Below are 16,516 nucleotides of genomic sequence, written 5' to 3'. Positions count from 1 at the left end.
AAAAGGGCTATAAAAATTATAACATAAATAATAATAATATATCGAATAATTTAATTATGAGATGAATCGGATCGTACTGGTACATCTCGATCTGGTATGGGCATGAACAGCTACGTATGGTATGGTATGGAAAAAAATTAATTAATTTGAAATGGAGAAAATAATTTGAAATGATATTTTTTATTTAAATTAAAATTAAAATTTTTATTTTTTTAAATTCAAAATTATAATTTTTATTTTTTTTTTCTCATTTTCTTTTATGATATATTTTATTTTTTTAATTTTTTAAAAATTTTTTGGGATATTTTTTAAAAAAAATAATTTTAAATGAGGAAAATAATTTGAATTTATATTTTTTATTTGAATTAACATTTGAATTTTTATTTTTTTCTCATTTTTTACTTCTTTGTTTGGAATATTTTTTAAAAAAATAATTTGAAATGGGAAAAGTAATTTGAAATGGTATTTTTTATTTTAATTAAAATTAAAAATTTTATTTTTTTAAATTAAAATTCATAATTTTTATTTTTTTATTATTTTTTAAATATTTTGATTTTTTATGGTATTTTTTTTATTTTTTATTTTTTTGACATATTTTTTTAAAAAAATTAATTTGAAATGAAAAAGTAATTTGCAATGATGATTTTTATTTGAATTAAAATTAAAATTTTATTTTTTTAAATTCAAAATTATAATTTTTATTTTTTTCTCATTTTTTATTTTTTCTTTTTTATGATATTTTTTTTAATTTTTTAAGATTTTTTTGAGATATTTTTTTTAAAAAATTAATTTTAAATTGACAAAATAATTTAAAATTATCTTTTTTATTTAAATTAAAATTATAATTTTTATTCTTTAAAATTCATTCAAATTTATAATTTTTATTTTTTTCTAATTTTTTTCTTCTTTTATGATATTTTTTTAAAAAATTAATTTAAAAAGGAGATTGTAATTTGAAATGATGATTTTTATTTGAATTAAAATTAAAATTTTTATTTTTTAAAAATTTAAAATTATAATTTTTATTTCTTTTCAATTTTTTTATGGTATTTTTAATTTTTTTCCAATAAATTTTTTCAGATATTTTTTTAAAAAAATAATTTAAAATGGGGATATTAATTTGAAATGATAATTTTTATTTTTATCAAAATTAAAATTTTATTTTTTAAAAAAAATATTTTTATTTTTACAATTTTTTATTATTTTTTTTTTGGAAAAAAAATTAAAAATCGTCAAATAATATGGTATTTTTAAAAATGCTATATTATTTGATGATTTTTTTTTTGACGGTGTCTACATGAAAAATGGGATGACGTGACGATGATAAAATGTCATTCAAAATGACGTTTTGTCGTTTTTGCAACAATCGGATAAATAAATTAAAATTTTAATTATTTATATAAATAAATTTTATTTTATATTAATCAGGAAACGGGCACCCTTTGTTGTGAGATGACGTGTGCCAGCTGATTTTTGTGATCCAGATGTCACTAGAGCAACGGTGAGCAGCCATTATGGAAGCCGTACGTGTTCCAAGGCCGTGCCAATTCGTTTTTGTGATCCAGATATCACTAGAGCGAGGGTCACGGGCATGAAACTCGAGTTTCGAGAGCACCTTTTGGAGTCAATGAAGACTTAGAATTACAAATTCTCCATTTAAATTTTTTTTTATTTTTTTAAATAAATTATATCAATAACACTTAAACTACATCAGATCTTTAAATTATAAAAATTTAAATTTAAATTTTTAAATTTTCTAAAATATTTTAATATTATCTTTCTAATAATTTTTGGTAACTTTTTCTCATCAATTTATTTCTTTCATCGTGAATCGATGCTTACATGGACAATTAAACTTGATCGACACCCCGCATTAATTACAAAGCATTTAAAAAAAAATGAAGAATACTTTTGTATACAGGAGCCTTCTCCTTTCTTCGGACTTATCCATCCGCTTGCACCCTCATTCGCCTCGGTGCACACCCCTTGCCCGCCCTGACGCCTGCCTTGCTACACCCTCTCGGGCCGCACCACTGCCACACCCCCTCCGACCGCACCCCCATCCACCCTAGGGCCCGTCCTGCTGCACCCTCGACGGCCTTGGTGCCCGCCCCACCCACCCCCTTCGATTGCACCCCTGCCCACCCCTGGTGCCGATGGATTGTGTGTTGGTGCCCCCGTAGTTCCCACCGCCACCCCCTCTAGTGGGTTCTGCCCCCGTCCCCCAGGCTCAATAGGATGGGAGGCAACCACCTCGCTGCCTTTCGTACCGTCATGCCCCCCTCCTTCGTCCAACGCATACACTTACTCGCTCTCTCTCTCATCTTCTACCGATGCCATCCATGTTTCCTTATTTAACGATGTTGTTTTTGGCCACAGGGTGACTAAGCCTCCATCATCGGTGGGGCCATCGACTTCATCAAGGAGCTCAAGCAGCTCCTCCTCTCTCTTCATGCCGAGAAACGGCAGAACACGTCCATCGGCATCGAAGCGAGCAGGGGTGCGGCTGGAGGGGTGGGCCGGTGGGAGTGGGAATCGTGGGGGTGCACAGGTGGCGAGCCGGTGTGGGAGGAGTGGAGGCAGAAAGAAGAAGAATGAAAAAAAAAAAAATGGTCCAATCAGCGTCAGTGTCATCTATTCAAATGAACGGAGTCATGTAAGCATCAATGACTGCCACATAGGATTTTCGGTGCGAGAAAGACATCAAAAATGATCGAAGAGTAACATTAAAATAGTTTAAAAAGTTCGAAGATTAAAATTTAAATTTTTGTAGTTCAGAAACTATTTAAAAAAATTCGATATAGTTAGAACTATAAATAAATTTTTTTTTTTTTTTTTGATTACAATTTTTAGTAACTCTCCCGTGAGCAAGCATCTTGATATTTTTGAATAATGCTATATGGAGTCCACTTAAGGATTTTTTTCTTAATTTATTAGTTATTATTTTCGATAACTTTTTATCGGGCAAGTGTCTTACCTGGATATTCCTGTGATTAGGAATTATTGGTGTTACTTGCTAGTGATTAATAACTCGTGAAGTCTGCTCTTAGCCGTCCTCCTTGGCTTTATTCTTGGCCATTTCCTACTTCTACGACACGGCCATCATCTTTTGGAGAAATTATATCCTACATTATATTAGTGATACATCAAAATAATAATTTGAGATAAGATGAGGGGGGCAATCCAAGACAAATGTACGATGGATAAAGCTCACAGAAACGAGATGAGATGAATGGGGTGATGTATGGTCACAATGAATAGAGCCCACAAAAATAAGATGAGACGATTGGCATAATGTACTGCCATACGGTGCATATGATGTAAGTTACAATTTTTCTGTCTCTCGGGGGTAGCCTATAAGGATCGCTTGCAGTGCAAGAGCTAACAGACCACGTTCTCACTAATATCCAGCAAAGCGAAGAGATGGACAAGGGCAGTTGTCTTGTCCCTGATAGAAACTATGGCACCAGCCTCTGAAACACGTTGTCCTTGGACCGTCACGTAGAGGACAATGGAACTCGTACGGTAGTGGCTGAGAGTTGATGAGACTATAGATCATCTTCATCTTAGCACTTCTTATCATCAGTGTGAATGAACCAAAAATAATTGTTTATCTTTCAGCTGCCGATTGACATTTGGGTATAAATAGGACGTTAGGGTGACCCAAGCTACTGCATAGCCAAAGATGGGATCCCAGCTTCCACATTCCTCGCTGCTCCTCGTTGTATTCTTTATTCTGCCTTGCTTCCAAACGATGTCGTTTGGAGCAGGAGAATCAAGAAAGGTTAATGCTTGCAATATTCCTATTGCTAAAGACGAATGTTAGAGGATTTATTCTCTAATGCTCCCTTCTTTTGGATTTCAGCTGTACATAGTATACATGGGAGAGAAGCAACACGAAGATCCAAACTTGGTCACTGCATCACACCATGACATGCTCACTTCACTTCTTGGAAGGCAAGTTAGCCCCTTTCTTAGTGCTGTCGAATAACCTAATGGTTCATCATAAGCAGCTCATCATAAGCCGCGAACGGGTTTTGCATGGTTCATTCATATTCAGTTTGATCAACTAAAAGATAACATAAAATAAAATAAATAAGTACACATATCAAATATTTGCAATGTACGAATGAATTATTTTATTGTTATTTGATTGGATTTTTTGCATGGGAAAAACTGCTGCTCGGCAGTAAGAATGAGACTGTTCTTTAGAATTAATCAAAATATATATAAGAACACCATGGAGGACTTCAGGAGCTCTCCATAAATTCTTAGGATCAGCCGTTCATGAGCAGCGAGTTGAGCTCGAAATTAAACGAGCTGGCTCCAACTTTCAACACTGCTGGGCTTGTGCCTGGCCTAGCTTGCTCTTCTCATTTCCGCCACCTGTACGTGCTATTCCAATTTCAATGTTATTTCTCTTCCATTCATCGGAACCTTTGAATTGAAAAATTACCGATTTTAATCCATTTTTGGTGCTTTCAGCAAGGAGAAAGATCTAAGTTCAATAGTCCACAGCTATAAGCATGGATTTTCAGGCTTCGCAGGTTGGCTCACAGAGTCTCAAGCAAAGAAAATTTCAGGTTCTGCATGCTCTGTACCAGTCCTTGAGTAGAAATCCAGACATCGTTGTGAATATATAACATTTTTTCTTAAAATGTTTGGAAACTGTTAATAAATTTTGATTCATGTAGATTTTCCTGGAGTATTCAGTGCGACGCCAAACCGTATGCATCGTGTTCACACAACTAGAAGCTGGGATTTTCTTGGCCTAAATTGCTACCAACCTACGGCCACAGGATTACTTCATAAGGCTAATTACGGCGAAAATGTGATTATTGGAATCATCGATTCTGGTCGGTCAGGCCTCTTGCAGATTTACCAATTCTCTGATGACAATTCCACTACTGCAACTTCTTTCTTTGTTTCAGGTACATGGCCAGAATCAAAAAGCTTCAATGACCATGGTTTTGGTCCCGTACCATCCCGGTGGAAAGGCGAATGTCAGGCGGGACAATCATTTGATTGCGAGAACTGCAACAAAAAGTTAATCGGAGCCCGATGGTATCCCTATGGGTTCGATGCAGAGAAACTCAAAGGAGAAGAAGAATCTCTATCTCCACGAGACCGTGCCGGCCATGGAACACATACTGCCTCCACTGCAGCCGGTGTGCTTGTGGAGAACATGAGCTTCCACGGCCTGGCAGCTGGGGCGGCGCGAGGTGGAGCTCCGCGTGCTCGGCTGGCAATTTACAAGGCCTGCTGGGGTCCACAGATCCAGTGTAGCGATGCCGCCCTACTCGCAGCAGTAGATGACGCCATCCATGATGGCGTGGACGTCCTTTCTTTATCGCTTGGTGGGCCCACAGAGACGCCTGGAACTTTACATGCCGTCGCCAAGGGGACAACCGTTGTCCTCGCTGGCGGAAACGACGGCCCCTCTTCCAGACCGTGGAGAACTCATCTCCATGGGTCATAACAGTCGCTGCGAGCACGATCGACCGCGCTTACCCTACGGTCATCACACTCGGAAATAATCAGAAATTGGTGGTAAGACGATAGCTGCAGTCCCATTGCCGTAAGCATAATATTTCTTCGTGTACCATTAAAAAAAAAATAATCATATATCTGCGTATCTTGGCAGGGTCAATCCAAGTATTATGGAGTCAAGAAAGATGACAATTTTAGAGAACTAGTTTGGGGTTCAAAGTAAAAGAATGACCTATCTAGTCCTCCGCGTTGACATATTATTTATTTATTTATTTATCTCGATACTGAGTAGGGGTATATATATGTATTAATTTGCAGCTGTACAGCTGATGCTATAAATGCTAGTGAAGTCGCCGGGAAGGTTGCTCTGTGCTCTGTTCGTACCTCATTGGACACTTTCGGGCCGTCGTTGAGGGGAGCCAAGGGTATTATTCTCGCCATGTACACCACCAATCTTCTAGATTTTTTCACGCAACTGGAAGGATTCCCGGGTGCTGCTGTAGACTACGAAATGGCATTCCAGATGAACAAATATATAGATAACGCTAGAAGGTGCGTGTTTCCTCTTAGCATTCATTTCATGAGCGACTATCTGAACGTCAAAATGGGAAACTGACCTTTTGCACCAACAATTGATTTGCTCGATAGCAAAAATATGACCCCGTGGGTGAAGATTGCTCCAACTCAATCCACCATAGGGAGTGTTGTTGCGCCGAAGGTCGTGCTTTCTCATCGAGAGGTCCCAGTACAACATTTCCAGAAGTGCTCTAGGTATTTCACTTGATGAAACCTGATTATTGCCTACCATAATGACCTGTGTTACTCACCAACGCTGATGGCGATTTGCTTAAAGTTTTCAAATGCAAGCATATTTAGGCAGCATCTAGACCTAATGATTCAGCATGCAAAACCTGAAAGTTGGTAAACATTTAACAACAATGCTTAGGGATCAAGCTACTCTAGACAAGCTTTGATTCTATAGTTAAGATGTACTTAAAGGAAAGAAATCAAAGCATATGTGAAAATTCTAATTGAATATTCTTCTGCAAAAAAAAAAAAAAAAATGCCTTTGGAAATTTGGACAGCCTGATATTGCTGCCCCAGGAGACACCATTCTAGCAGCAGTGAAGGACGAATACGAATTCATGTCAGGTACCTCGATGGCATGCCCACATGTGTCCGGAGTTGTAGCATTGCTCAAATCTCTACATCCGAATTGGTCTCCTGCAGCTATCAAATCAGCTCTCGTCACAACTGGTACAGAATTGCACCCCAACTTTTCTTTGTTTGCTCTAATCTCATATATAATTTATAAATTTCCGAACACCTAACCCGTCTCTACTTAAAGCATCGGTAACTAATGAATATGGCATACCGATAACGGCGGAGGGAGAACTGAGAAAAGTAGCCGACCTTTTGACTTTGGCGGAGGACACATTAACCCGAACAACGCTGCTGATCCCGGGCTTATCTATGACATCAATCCAAAAGATTATGTTAAATACTTCGATTGTAGTCTTACTCGAACGGAAGATTGCAATGCAACAAGAGGACCTTTGAATCATTTGAATCTTCCCTCCATTGCCATTCCTAATCTCAGAACATCTGTAACCACATGGAGAACAGTTACAAACGTGGGTCAAGTTTATGCACGCTACAAGGCAATCATTGAATCTCCTCCAGGTGTTAAGATGGTCGTGGAACCTTCTTCCCTTATTTTTGATGCAACTGCAAAGATGCGAACTTTTAAGGTGACTTTCACGGCTACTTACAAGAAACAGGGGGACTATACTTTTGGAAGTTAACTTGGAGTGATGGAGGAACCCACTCAGTGAGGATTCCCATAGCAGTTCGAGTAATAATTGAGGATTTCTATGCAGATACTGCATAAAATCATTCTCGAAGCTCTTGTATTTCAGGTCCACTTGCCTTATAAGTATGTTAATTGCAATAAATGTCATGCCAGAAACTTATGTCTATGAACTATGATCATGTACCTTGCATGACTAAAAAATAAATGCCATTCTAGAATTTGATGTCTTATGAGCTTGATACAATCTCGATTCACTTCAGCTTGATTTATTGTGATCAAATTTGTTAAAAAAATAGGCACTACATTTACTGGCTTGATCAAAATTCGTGATATTTGCTCAATCATAGGATAAAAAAAACCAACTTTTGTCTCAAAAATTATTTTTATGTAAAAAAATAAAATAAAAACTAACTATGCTCGATTTTGAGCCTAGAGCCTGATCGATACAAGCTTAATCCCAACCAATAGTTGATCAAGCTTGATTGGATACAAGCATATCCGCATCCTGCACCATATCATCCGTTGCTTTTGTTAGCTTCCTTATGGTTAGGGTTTAGTAAATCGATACATCTGCATAGCCATTAGCTAAGTAATTTGTTGTAGATGTTGGAGCGCAGAGAAGAAAAACACAGCCATCCCTCAAGCTTAAACAAAACTCAGTTGGGCCATACCTTTTTCTTTTGTTCTCCCACCATCAAATCCATCCATCATAAAGGAATGAATGGACAGGATACCGTGGTTTATAATATAGATAATTGGTATATCTGATATACTTATCTTTGGGCCCAAAACCGTTCCAAAAGTCTTGGACCTTCATCTCCAGTTTGAGTCCCAGCCATAAGTCAGATGTTCAACACCAAACCTAATAATTACAGTGAGAAGGAATTGACATCATGGAGCTTGCTAACTTGTCCGTTGTCCAAGGTTCTTTCTTTTTCTTTTTCTTTTCTTTCTTTTCCCCGAGAGAAATGAAGAAAGGGAGAGAAAATTTGTAATCGTTCGAGGTCTCCGGTTGCTCTACATGGTCCTTGCTCCATTTGGTAGTTCTTTGCAATGGTCTTCTTTTGCAAGAAAAGTGGTATACTCAGAGTACCAATCCCTGGTACAACAAAAGTCCAAGTTCTTCTCTCTTTATGCCGTTCCATTCTCTTGGCTGCAAAATGAATGTAATGGGACTCGGTCCTCATCAATTTTTGATAACAAAAGAAAGACCCTATCAGCATTTTTTTTTCTATATAGTAGAAATGATATTTTCAAAAATTTAAAAGATTAATCTAAAATGTATTTCTTTGATCCAACAAAAATTGAAATAAAAGGATAATATCATTTTTTTTGGTTATAGTCGATTAGTTTTCGCTATAGGTTATTATGATAGCGGTTGTTTTAATTGATCTGATCAAAAGAAGAAATTTGTTCCAATTAATGTGCAGCATGCCAAATGATTAGAATCAAATTCTATTATAACTGGTCAAAATAAAAAAAAGATTTCAAAAAATTTTTTGACCGAATATATATTCCAATTCAAAAAAGATTGAACATGATAGCTGAAAAAAGTTCGATACATAAAACAATCTACCCTTCAAAATCTCAAAACTCCAGTGCCATGTCCTCAGTAGCCAGGCCATTCACACACTCGAGAGTCAATAATCTATTAAATTATGGTGATGCTTAATTAGCTGGTTCTGGTTTGCTTCTTTACTAGGCCACATGTAATCTATGTGCTCACTGCTAATATCAACTTTCATGCGTAAATGATGACCAAGATAACCACACGCAAGGTAACAAAAGAAACAAATCGTGATCACTCAGGTTCATCCTGTTTGAGATTCCTGTACAGGATAAGCCAAACAGAAATACCTTTCTTTTTTCCTCCCGTGAATGCTAGAAATGGCAGTGACCAGCTAACAGGTAGCTCAGTCCCTGTAACTGGAGTCAGTAGACTCATGCAAATGCATAGATGAGCAGAAATCAAGTTCTATGCATTTGTATCATGCCTCATGCAGGGCCACTGTGCTTAGGAAAACCCATCATGTGCATGGGACCCGGCAAAATCACTGATCCAAAAAGTTGGGATCCATGTGGCCTTCCAATCGACACTGAAGCCGACATGGAGATGCTTTTACATTGATCCTACAGTAAATAATAGCTAGCTAATAACCTTCAACTGACTGCAAGCCACATTATGAAAGCAAGAATCAAACAATTAGAACCTTAAATATGATACAAAATTCTGATGAAGGCATAAGGCAACCGGAACTAGAGAGATTATATATACAAGGCTGCGAACATATCTAAAATTGTAAATCCTAACTTGAAACAAGTAAACCAAGAAATGAAAGAAGAGAGAGGACCCACAAATTATATGTTCTTTTAAATGACATGATACAAAATCTCTTCTGCTATATTTTTTAAAGCAATCAAAAGCTCACTTTTTCCAAGCAAAGCACTCCAGTCCACTTTACCCTGGCTGGTACAACAGCATAACATTTTGACAGTGCAAGCAAATTCATTCAGAAAAATGACAGTGACTAAATAAGCCCAGTAATGACATTACCAGCAAATAGTGAACAAATTACTTGAAGAGATCAGGATTCAGCCAATCTCTGCACTCAAAGAAAAAAAAAAAAGAAAAGATTAAAGAAAGAACTCAAGTCTGAAATATGCACCTGCAGCAATATATACAAAATGATTCACAAAAATAGTGAAAGATATTACATCATAATCAACATGAGCTTACTTGCTAATGTCATCAAGATGATCATCAAAATCGACTATGTCTTGCCATTTCTCAGAAGAAATATAATCCAACAACAGTACGTTGGCTGAGGGCTCTTTTATGGTTAGCTGATTACCACCATCTAATCCAGCTTGCCGCCAGCTTTTTGATAAATCCCTTGTGTGCAGCTGCACAGTTGTGGAGCAAGATAAGAAAGTACAAAGGCACTTGCTGCAAACAAACAATGCATCACAAACCACTCATATAAATGAAGTAAATAGTCAAAGCAAACACAGTGGCCAGCTATGGGCTAACTATAGATAACAAGCTCCAAGAATGGAATAAAATCGGAAACCTTGGCCTCTGCACCATCTCAAATTAGAGGCACACATTTCAGCTCAACTTGCAAGAATTCTGGTCTTGACCAGTAATCATCACCTTTTGATTTTTTTTTTTTTTTTTTTTGAGAGATAAAATCACTGAGAATACTATACATTGACTGAAACTAAGGCAGTACAAATAGAAAATGGACACAAAATTGCACATTCACATTCTCAAAAAGGAAAAAAAGACTATCAAAGCAGCATAATACCACATTCAAACTAGGAACACATGAATGTGGAGAGAACCTCAAGCAACAGTACTGAGACTCAGTATAAAGAGAATACAGAACATTTGCACATCATTACAAGGTCATCCAGCAACTAAAATAAAACCATCCAAGTCTTCACTATATGAACTATTCCTTAAGCAATAAATGACTAGTTTTACCTAGGCTTTCTATGGAAAAAGCTTTTGAGTTGATCCAATATGATGCTCCCTTAGTAGGCAGATTAGGCTCCAAACAGGATAACATAACAACAGATGATGGATGCAAATTCTACACAAAAATATGACATATCATTTGCAGGAAAGCTAATAGGAAAATTTACAGAATTACATGTGTATGCACGGACTTTTTCTAGAGGGAAATGGAGAGGGGCTTTAAGAACCCAAATTAAGAGTGTATGTGTGGATATCGTTAACCTAAAATTTAACAGAGATCGTGCATCCTATGACATGATTATTTTATGCAAGATTGGTGCACGTAACGAGCACCCGATGAAGGCAGTTTGATGAACGGCAGCATTTGCCGATCAAGACAGTTACAAGAGCCACTAGAATTATCTACCCAAGGTGGTTTCAGGCAGTTCTGTATAACGTCAATCATTTTAAGGAAAAAGAATGAACTGTTTTCTCTCATGCACATTCACAAAACTAAAGCAGAACTACTGAAGTGAAGCATCAACAGTATGGAGTCTGTGTACATTAGTAGTAGTAATCTTGTCTTCTTCAATAATGTCCGACCTGCCCTGGAGCTTTTGTAGGTCAATGATGTACTCAGTCCATCCTCTAATTCAATCAGTGATTTGCAAACCAATTAACCAAATCAGTTTCTCATTTCATACCAGTTTAATATGCTCTTATTTCCTATTTTTTTCTTCTTGTTTTTCCTTTTTGCTTCCACAAGAAATTTAAAGTCTTTGTTGCCAAGGTGCTAAACCCATATCACCTGATTGCCCACAACACTTCAGATTGACCGGATCAATCTAGCACACGCAAGCAGGCTCCTTGGCCAAAGAGAAGGCAAAGTCCCAATGGCGGTGAATTGCCAACAAGGAAAGCCAAGGAGTGACAGAGGGAGCAGAGGATGTAGTGAACATTGGCTTGTTCATAGAATTTTAAAGAGAGTATAAAAGACACGGGAACACAATTGAAGTCTTTATCAAAAATAAAAAAGGCATTTTGATCACTTGAACATGGTTGTCAACAGTGTCAATAGCGAAATGGACAGAAGGGTAGGTTCAGGACAGAAAAGACATTTTGTTGGCCAGCCAGAGACTTTTAAAGTCAGCAGGGCCCAAGTCTCACTGGGGCAAAGGAGAGAGGGGCAAAGTGTATATTTTCCAAAAATGCTACCTCAAAAATTTAATCATTCTCGTATCTTCATTTTATACATTGGTTTTACATTTACATATATTAGATCCCATGACAAGGCTTGCAAGATGGAAAAAATGTAAAAGCTATCAAGCAGAAGAGATCAAAGCCCATTCATGGTCACCCATTATGGCTACCCAAACTTGTTAGATATCAATAAGACAGTTTCAATGGCTACTAAATACTGAAGAAATTCAAAAATCACTAGAAATAAATTCTCTCTTTAATCCCTCTAATGGTAGTAGTGCTTCTGGTGCAGCAACATGAGAAATGGCATTTACCCTAAATAGGTCTACATAAGTAGGTATTCATGTCATCATAAAATACCCATAATAGCCTCATGGATATGAAGCATAGGATTGCAAACAAGGTTGCTAAAGTCTAGTCAAGGTTTGAGCCAACCTAAACCTTTGACAAGACAACTCAACCTGTATCAAGCACCGGACTAAGAACCAAACAGGTTTTGTTTCCATGGGGGGGGGGGGGTGGGGTGGAAGCATTGTGGTTGGCACTCGTCTGGCGGTAATGACTAGCCAGGATGGGAGAGGGTAGGGGGCAACTAACAAGAGCAAAGAAGTCAAGTGGTGGCAGCAGAGGGGGGTGAGAATTTCAGTGAGTCTTGGATCAAGCTGCTAGAGTTAAGTTTCAGCTAACAACAGCAAGAGGCAATGCGGGGTAAGTATGGAGCAATCATGACAAGGGTGAGATATTAGGTGGGGAGCAGCAAGAGAAAGAAGGATAGAAGCAAGGACCAAAGAGTGGACAAGAGAGAAAAGGAGTGAGGGAGAGGACCAACAAGATAGCTTATGGTTGTTGATCCTAGATGACCAAGTGCTAGCAGACGTCAATAAGGCATGTGGACGGGGCCAGGATTCAACCTAGGGAGAATTAAAACCTATTTGGATTCAAAGAAACAAAGAGAAGAGAAAGTAAAGAGAGATTGAATTTCTCTTGTTTGATTAGGAAAATAGGGGAGAAGTACAGAGAAAATATGAGACATAGGGAGAAATCATTTCTCATCAAAACCCTAATTTTTTCTCTGAAAGTGGAAAGATTTCATGAAAAAAGAAGGCAAATGCACAAAATAAATTCTTTAATCCTTTTTTGTCCCCAACCAGAAGGTCCAGATATTTGTTTTTCCTTCCAAATGCTCAAAATAAATTTTTTATTCCTTTTTTGCCCCGAACCAATAGGTCCAAAAATATTTTTTTTTCCTTTTTCTCTCCCATGCATCCAAACAAGACTAGAAAATTGCTCTCTTTTCTCTTCTTATCTTCTCTGTTCCTTTTCTCTTCTCCTCTACTCTCCATTGTATCCGAATAAAGCACAAAAGGGGACAAGAAACACAAATAGGTCAACATACCATCTCCACTCTCTACTATCACATACCAAAACAACCCCTCAATTGTTAGATCAGACCACACAATCTGATGGTTTAAAAAATACTTTGTCATGCATGTTTCTGTTTAAGCATATAAGGGTCTTGTCCAACATTATCAGGCCACATCGACCTAAACCTGGACCTGACCCAAGTTTCCAGTCGGGTAACTAGGTTTGCCTTAGGTAATAATTGGTTAATTGAGTTAAAAAAATGAATGTAAACCAGATTAATTGAGTCAGGGTTCCCAAGACCTAACCCACCTAGTGAGGCTATACTTACTAGGCTTGGATCTCTGGAGCATTTAGGAAACAAGGTTCTATCGCAAGTTGTAATGTGCTAGATCAAATAAATTTGCATTAGCTTGTAGTTTGTAAATTCTGCACTAAAGGCTTCACCACAATTTCTTATAGATAGATCTTACTAGGAGAAAGTGATAGTTAAAACCAATAATCTCAGTCAATACATAGAATTATTTTTCCAAAATGTTATTTGGTGTATTTTTCGAACCATGTGGGAATCAATGGAGAATATTATCTTTTTCTGATTTTATGTTAACACTGACTCAAATTTTGTTTTTTATGTTTGAAAACCCTTTTTTCTCTTACGGATGAACATGTCTTTTGACATAGCGGATTCCTCTCTTGGGTGTCTCTAAAGAGAAACATTATCTTAGTTTATTAGTGTATTCTTCCAGAAAGACATGTCCCTCAATTTGCTAGTTGCATCAAACGACAGACTCAATCAATATAGGACACATCCAAGAGTCAACAAAATTATGCCCACCTTAAGATGCATCCTATTAAGTTAGTGGAGGGTGAATCTGAATCAATCCTTTCGCTCAAATTCAAAGGAAAAAAACAAAAATCTTTGAAAGATGGGCATCAAAGCAAGAGAAATTCAAGAAACCTCTTCCTTGCAACAAAGTTAGATATGATAAATAACTCAACCATAGAAGGCATCCTCCCTCAAATTCAAGAACCCTCACTCTCTTGCTGTTACTATGATGTATAGGAGTAAACAAACCATGCCTTATGTATAAACATTAGAGGTGTGAGTAGATGTTTAAGGGTGAGAGCAGATGTTAAAGGTATGAGATGATCCTCCATCAAATGTTAACAGTTGTGACGATTGGACACAAACATTTGAGTAGATGTTAAAGGGGATGAGTTGCATCCTCCATCAAATGTTAATCGGTGTGACGATTGGACACAAACGTGAAAATACCAGACCAAAGGACATGCCTTCTAAAATAAAAAAATAAAACAAATTAAGACACCCCAAGGGACAAGATATCAGTACATGAACAGATGCATATCTCTGTGAAAAAAGAAAAAGAAGAAGGATCTCAAACAATAAACAGATGAATGTTGGATAACAATTAAAATATAAAAACAAAAAACAACTAATAGTTCCAATATTCTCTGGGTGGAGTTATTTGTTTGAGGTATCTTATGGGCTATCAGAAGATCAAATTGTTTTAATTTCAATACAAACTTTATGAATCTACAATCTTAACAGCTTCTGCTGCTTTCTACTGAAATTTGACGAAAACCTTCTTCAATTATTTGCCTTTCCCCTTTTCTTGTTGTTCGTGCTTAGCTCTTTTTCTTTAAGATCTAAAAAGTTGCTCAAATGAACTCTTATTAAAGGCTTGAAAGAAGTGCTTGCTTTGTCAGGGCAAGAAGCATCAACATAGAAGCCAACCTGGAGTTCCTCCAAGACTAAACAGACAATTGAAGGCAAACACCAGAACTTATTCTCCTATCCTATGCACAAGAAACTTCCAAGATATTATTTAGAGAAAAAATAAAATAAAATCGACCCAGTCCAGTACCCAGTTCCCACCTCCACAAAGAATCTTTGATCTTTTGATTCTTCTTCCTGCGAGAAAGATCGCAAAGGTAAAAAAGGAAGAGGACTGCCATTACCTGCAATGCAAGATCCCGCCCTTTCCCTTTCAGCAACTCTTCCAGCCTCTTATTGTCCAACTGGTACAGCAAAACACCCATAAAGAAGATGAAATAAACAAAACCAAAAATTCCTGAAACGCATAAAGAATCGAGATGATGGGAAGGGGGGAAAAAAAAAGCGAAAGCCCCACCAAAAGCAAGGCAGCACGGGGAAAGTATCGGAATATATGATCGCCGATCTTCTTGGCGGCGTTCCCGAGCTCGGCGTCATCGTACCTTTCATTCGCGTGGTAGTAGCCCACCACATTCAACCCCTGAGCCCCGAAGCGTTCTTCTACCTATTAACGAGAAAGAAAACCCTAGCCTCATCGTTGTAATTCGCAGACAAGAACCTGAGAGGGAGAGGAGAGAGAGAGGACCTGGATCAGGGCAAGTTCGAGGGAGGGGAGAAGACCGATCTGGGAGTGGGTAAGGGGAATGGCGTCGCCGATCTGGACGGTGGAGGCGTCGTCGTCGGAAAGGCGGCCGACGAGGAGGCCGCTGACGGGAGAGCAGCGGTGCTTGAGGGCGTGGAGGACCAGCTTTATGTAGGCGGCCTGCGCTACTTCGTAACGGCACTCCGCCCCCATTCCTCTCCGGTCGCTTGTTCGATTTGGGGCCGGCACCACTCTCTTCCGGTCAAAACAATGTGAACTTGCGAAGCCGTGAGCCGGGGCAAACGCTGCCAGGGATCCTTAACGTGCCGGTCGAAACAATGTCAAGCCTTTAGCCGGGTACCGTAGTTCTAGTTAAATGAACTAGGTCAAATCATCCGTTATAATAACATCTGGAGCATGAAAGTAGAATTGCAAAAGGGCATAGCATTATGCTTAGTGCAAGTTTCTCAATAATAATGGTTAAATTTTAAAATAAATGAATATAGATGTGTAGCTCTCCTCTAGGTCAGGAAAAGAAAAGGATGCTCCTTTTCTCTTCTTGCAAACTAGAGTGCATAATTTAGTAACTCTGTCATGCTTTAGGGAATGATGAAAGCAAATGATGCAGAGAATTTTTTTTTCAAAAATTAAGAATATATTAGATAAAGAAATACCAATAAGTAAGACAGCTATAGCTAGGGTAGGAAGGAAAAAACGAAGACACGAGGGGAGGAAGGAAAAACTAAGGCCTTAGTTAAGTTAAATGCATAAGTCAATATCATTTTGAGGAAAGATAAGAAACTTTAATAAAAA

The 16,516-nt window shown here is 37.7% G+C and overlaps 1 protein-coding gene and 1 pseudogene across 4 annotated transcripts; one reads left to right on the top strand and one right to left on the bottom strand.

Moving 5' to 3' along the window:
- The first annotated feature begins 3,685 nt into the window (after positions 1-3,685).
- Positions 3,686-7,562, top strand: LOC105044239 (subtilisin-like protease SBT3.8; annotated as a pseudogene).
- A 386-nt stretch (positions 7,563-7,948) lies between these two features.
- On the bottom strand, positions 7,949-16,072 carry LOC105044127 (ER membrane protein complex subunit 8/9 homolog). Of its 4 annotated transcripts, none has more exons than XM_010921921.4 (6): positions 15,707-16,068; positions 15,479-15,625; positions 15,306-15,365; positions 10,041-10,207; positions 9,858-9,906; positions 7,949-8,456 (listed from the first exon to the last, which is right to left on the bottom strand). In XM_010921921.4, the coding sequence occupies exons 1-5, from the start codon at positions 15,914-15,916 to the stop codon at positions 9,876-9,878; spliced, it is 615 nt and encodes a 204-aa protein (XP_010920223.1). In that variant the 5' UTR covers positions 15,917-16,068; the 3' UTR covers positions 7,949-8,456; positions 9,858-9,875. The 4 variants fall into 4 exon arrangements, 3 of the variants coding, with proteins under 3 accessions (XP_010920223.1, XP_073111526.1, XP_010920222.1); XM_073255425.1 differs by lacking the exon at positions 7,949-8,456 and adding an exon at positions 9,637-9,770; XR_003800725.2 differs by lacking the exon at positions 7,949-8,456 and having other exon boundaries at positions 9,637-9,906; positions 10,041-10,250; positions 15,707-16,072.
- Between the last annotated feature and the right edge of the window lie 444 nt (positions 16,073-16,516).

The sequence above is a fragment of the Elaeis guineensis genome, chromosome 4 (assembly GCF_000442705.2).
Source record: "Elaeis guineensis isolate ETL-2024a chromosome 4, EG11, whole genome shotgun sequence".
NCBI lineage: Eukaryota > Viridiplantae > Streptophyta > Magnoliopsida > Arecales > Arecaceae > Elaeis > Elaeis guineensis.
This window is presented reverse-complemented; position numbering and strand designations above follow the sequence as displayed.

What these genes read in the sequence shown, in the direction of transcription:
- LOC105044127 (XM_010921921.4), bottom strand. Translation starts at nt 15,916, where the DNA reads ATGGGGGCGGAGTGCCGTTACGAAGTAGCGCAGGCCGCCTACATAAAG. An exon ending in TCGAACTTGCCCTGATCCAG is followed by an intron (nt 15,626 to 15,706) that starts GTCCTCTCTCTC and finishes TCTCGTTAATAG; the next exon opens with GTAGAAGAACGCTTCGGGGC. An exon ending in CATCTTGATGACATTAGCAA is followed by an intron (nt 9,907 to 10,040) that starts GTAAGCTCATGT and finishes CTTTGAGTGCAG; the next exon opens with AGATTGGCTGAATCCTGATC.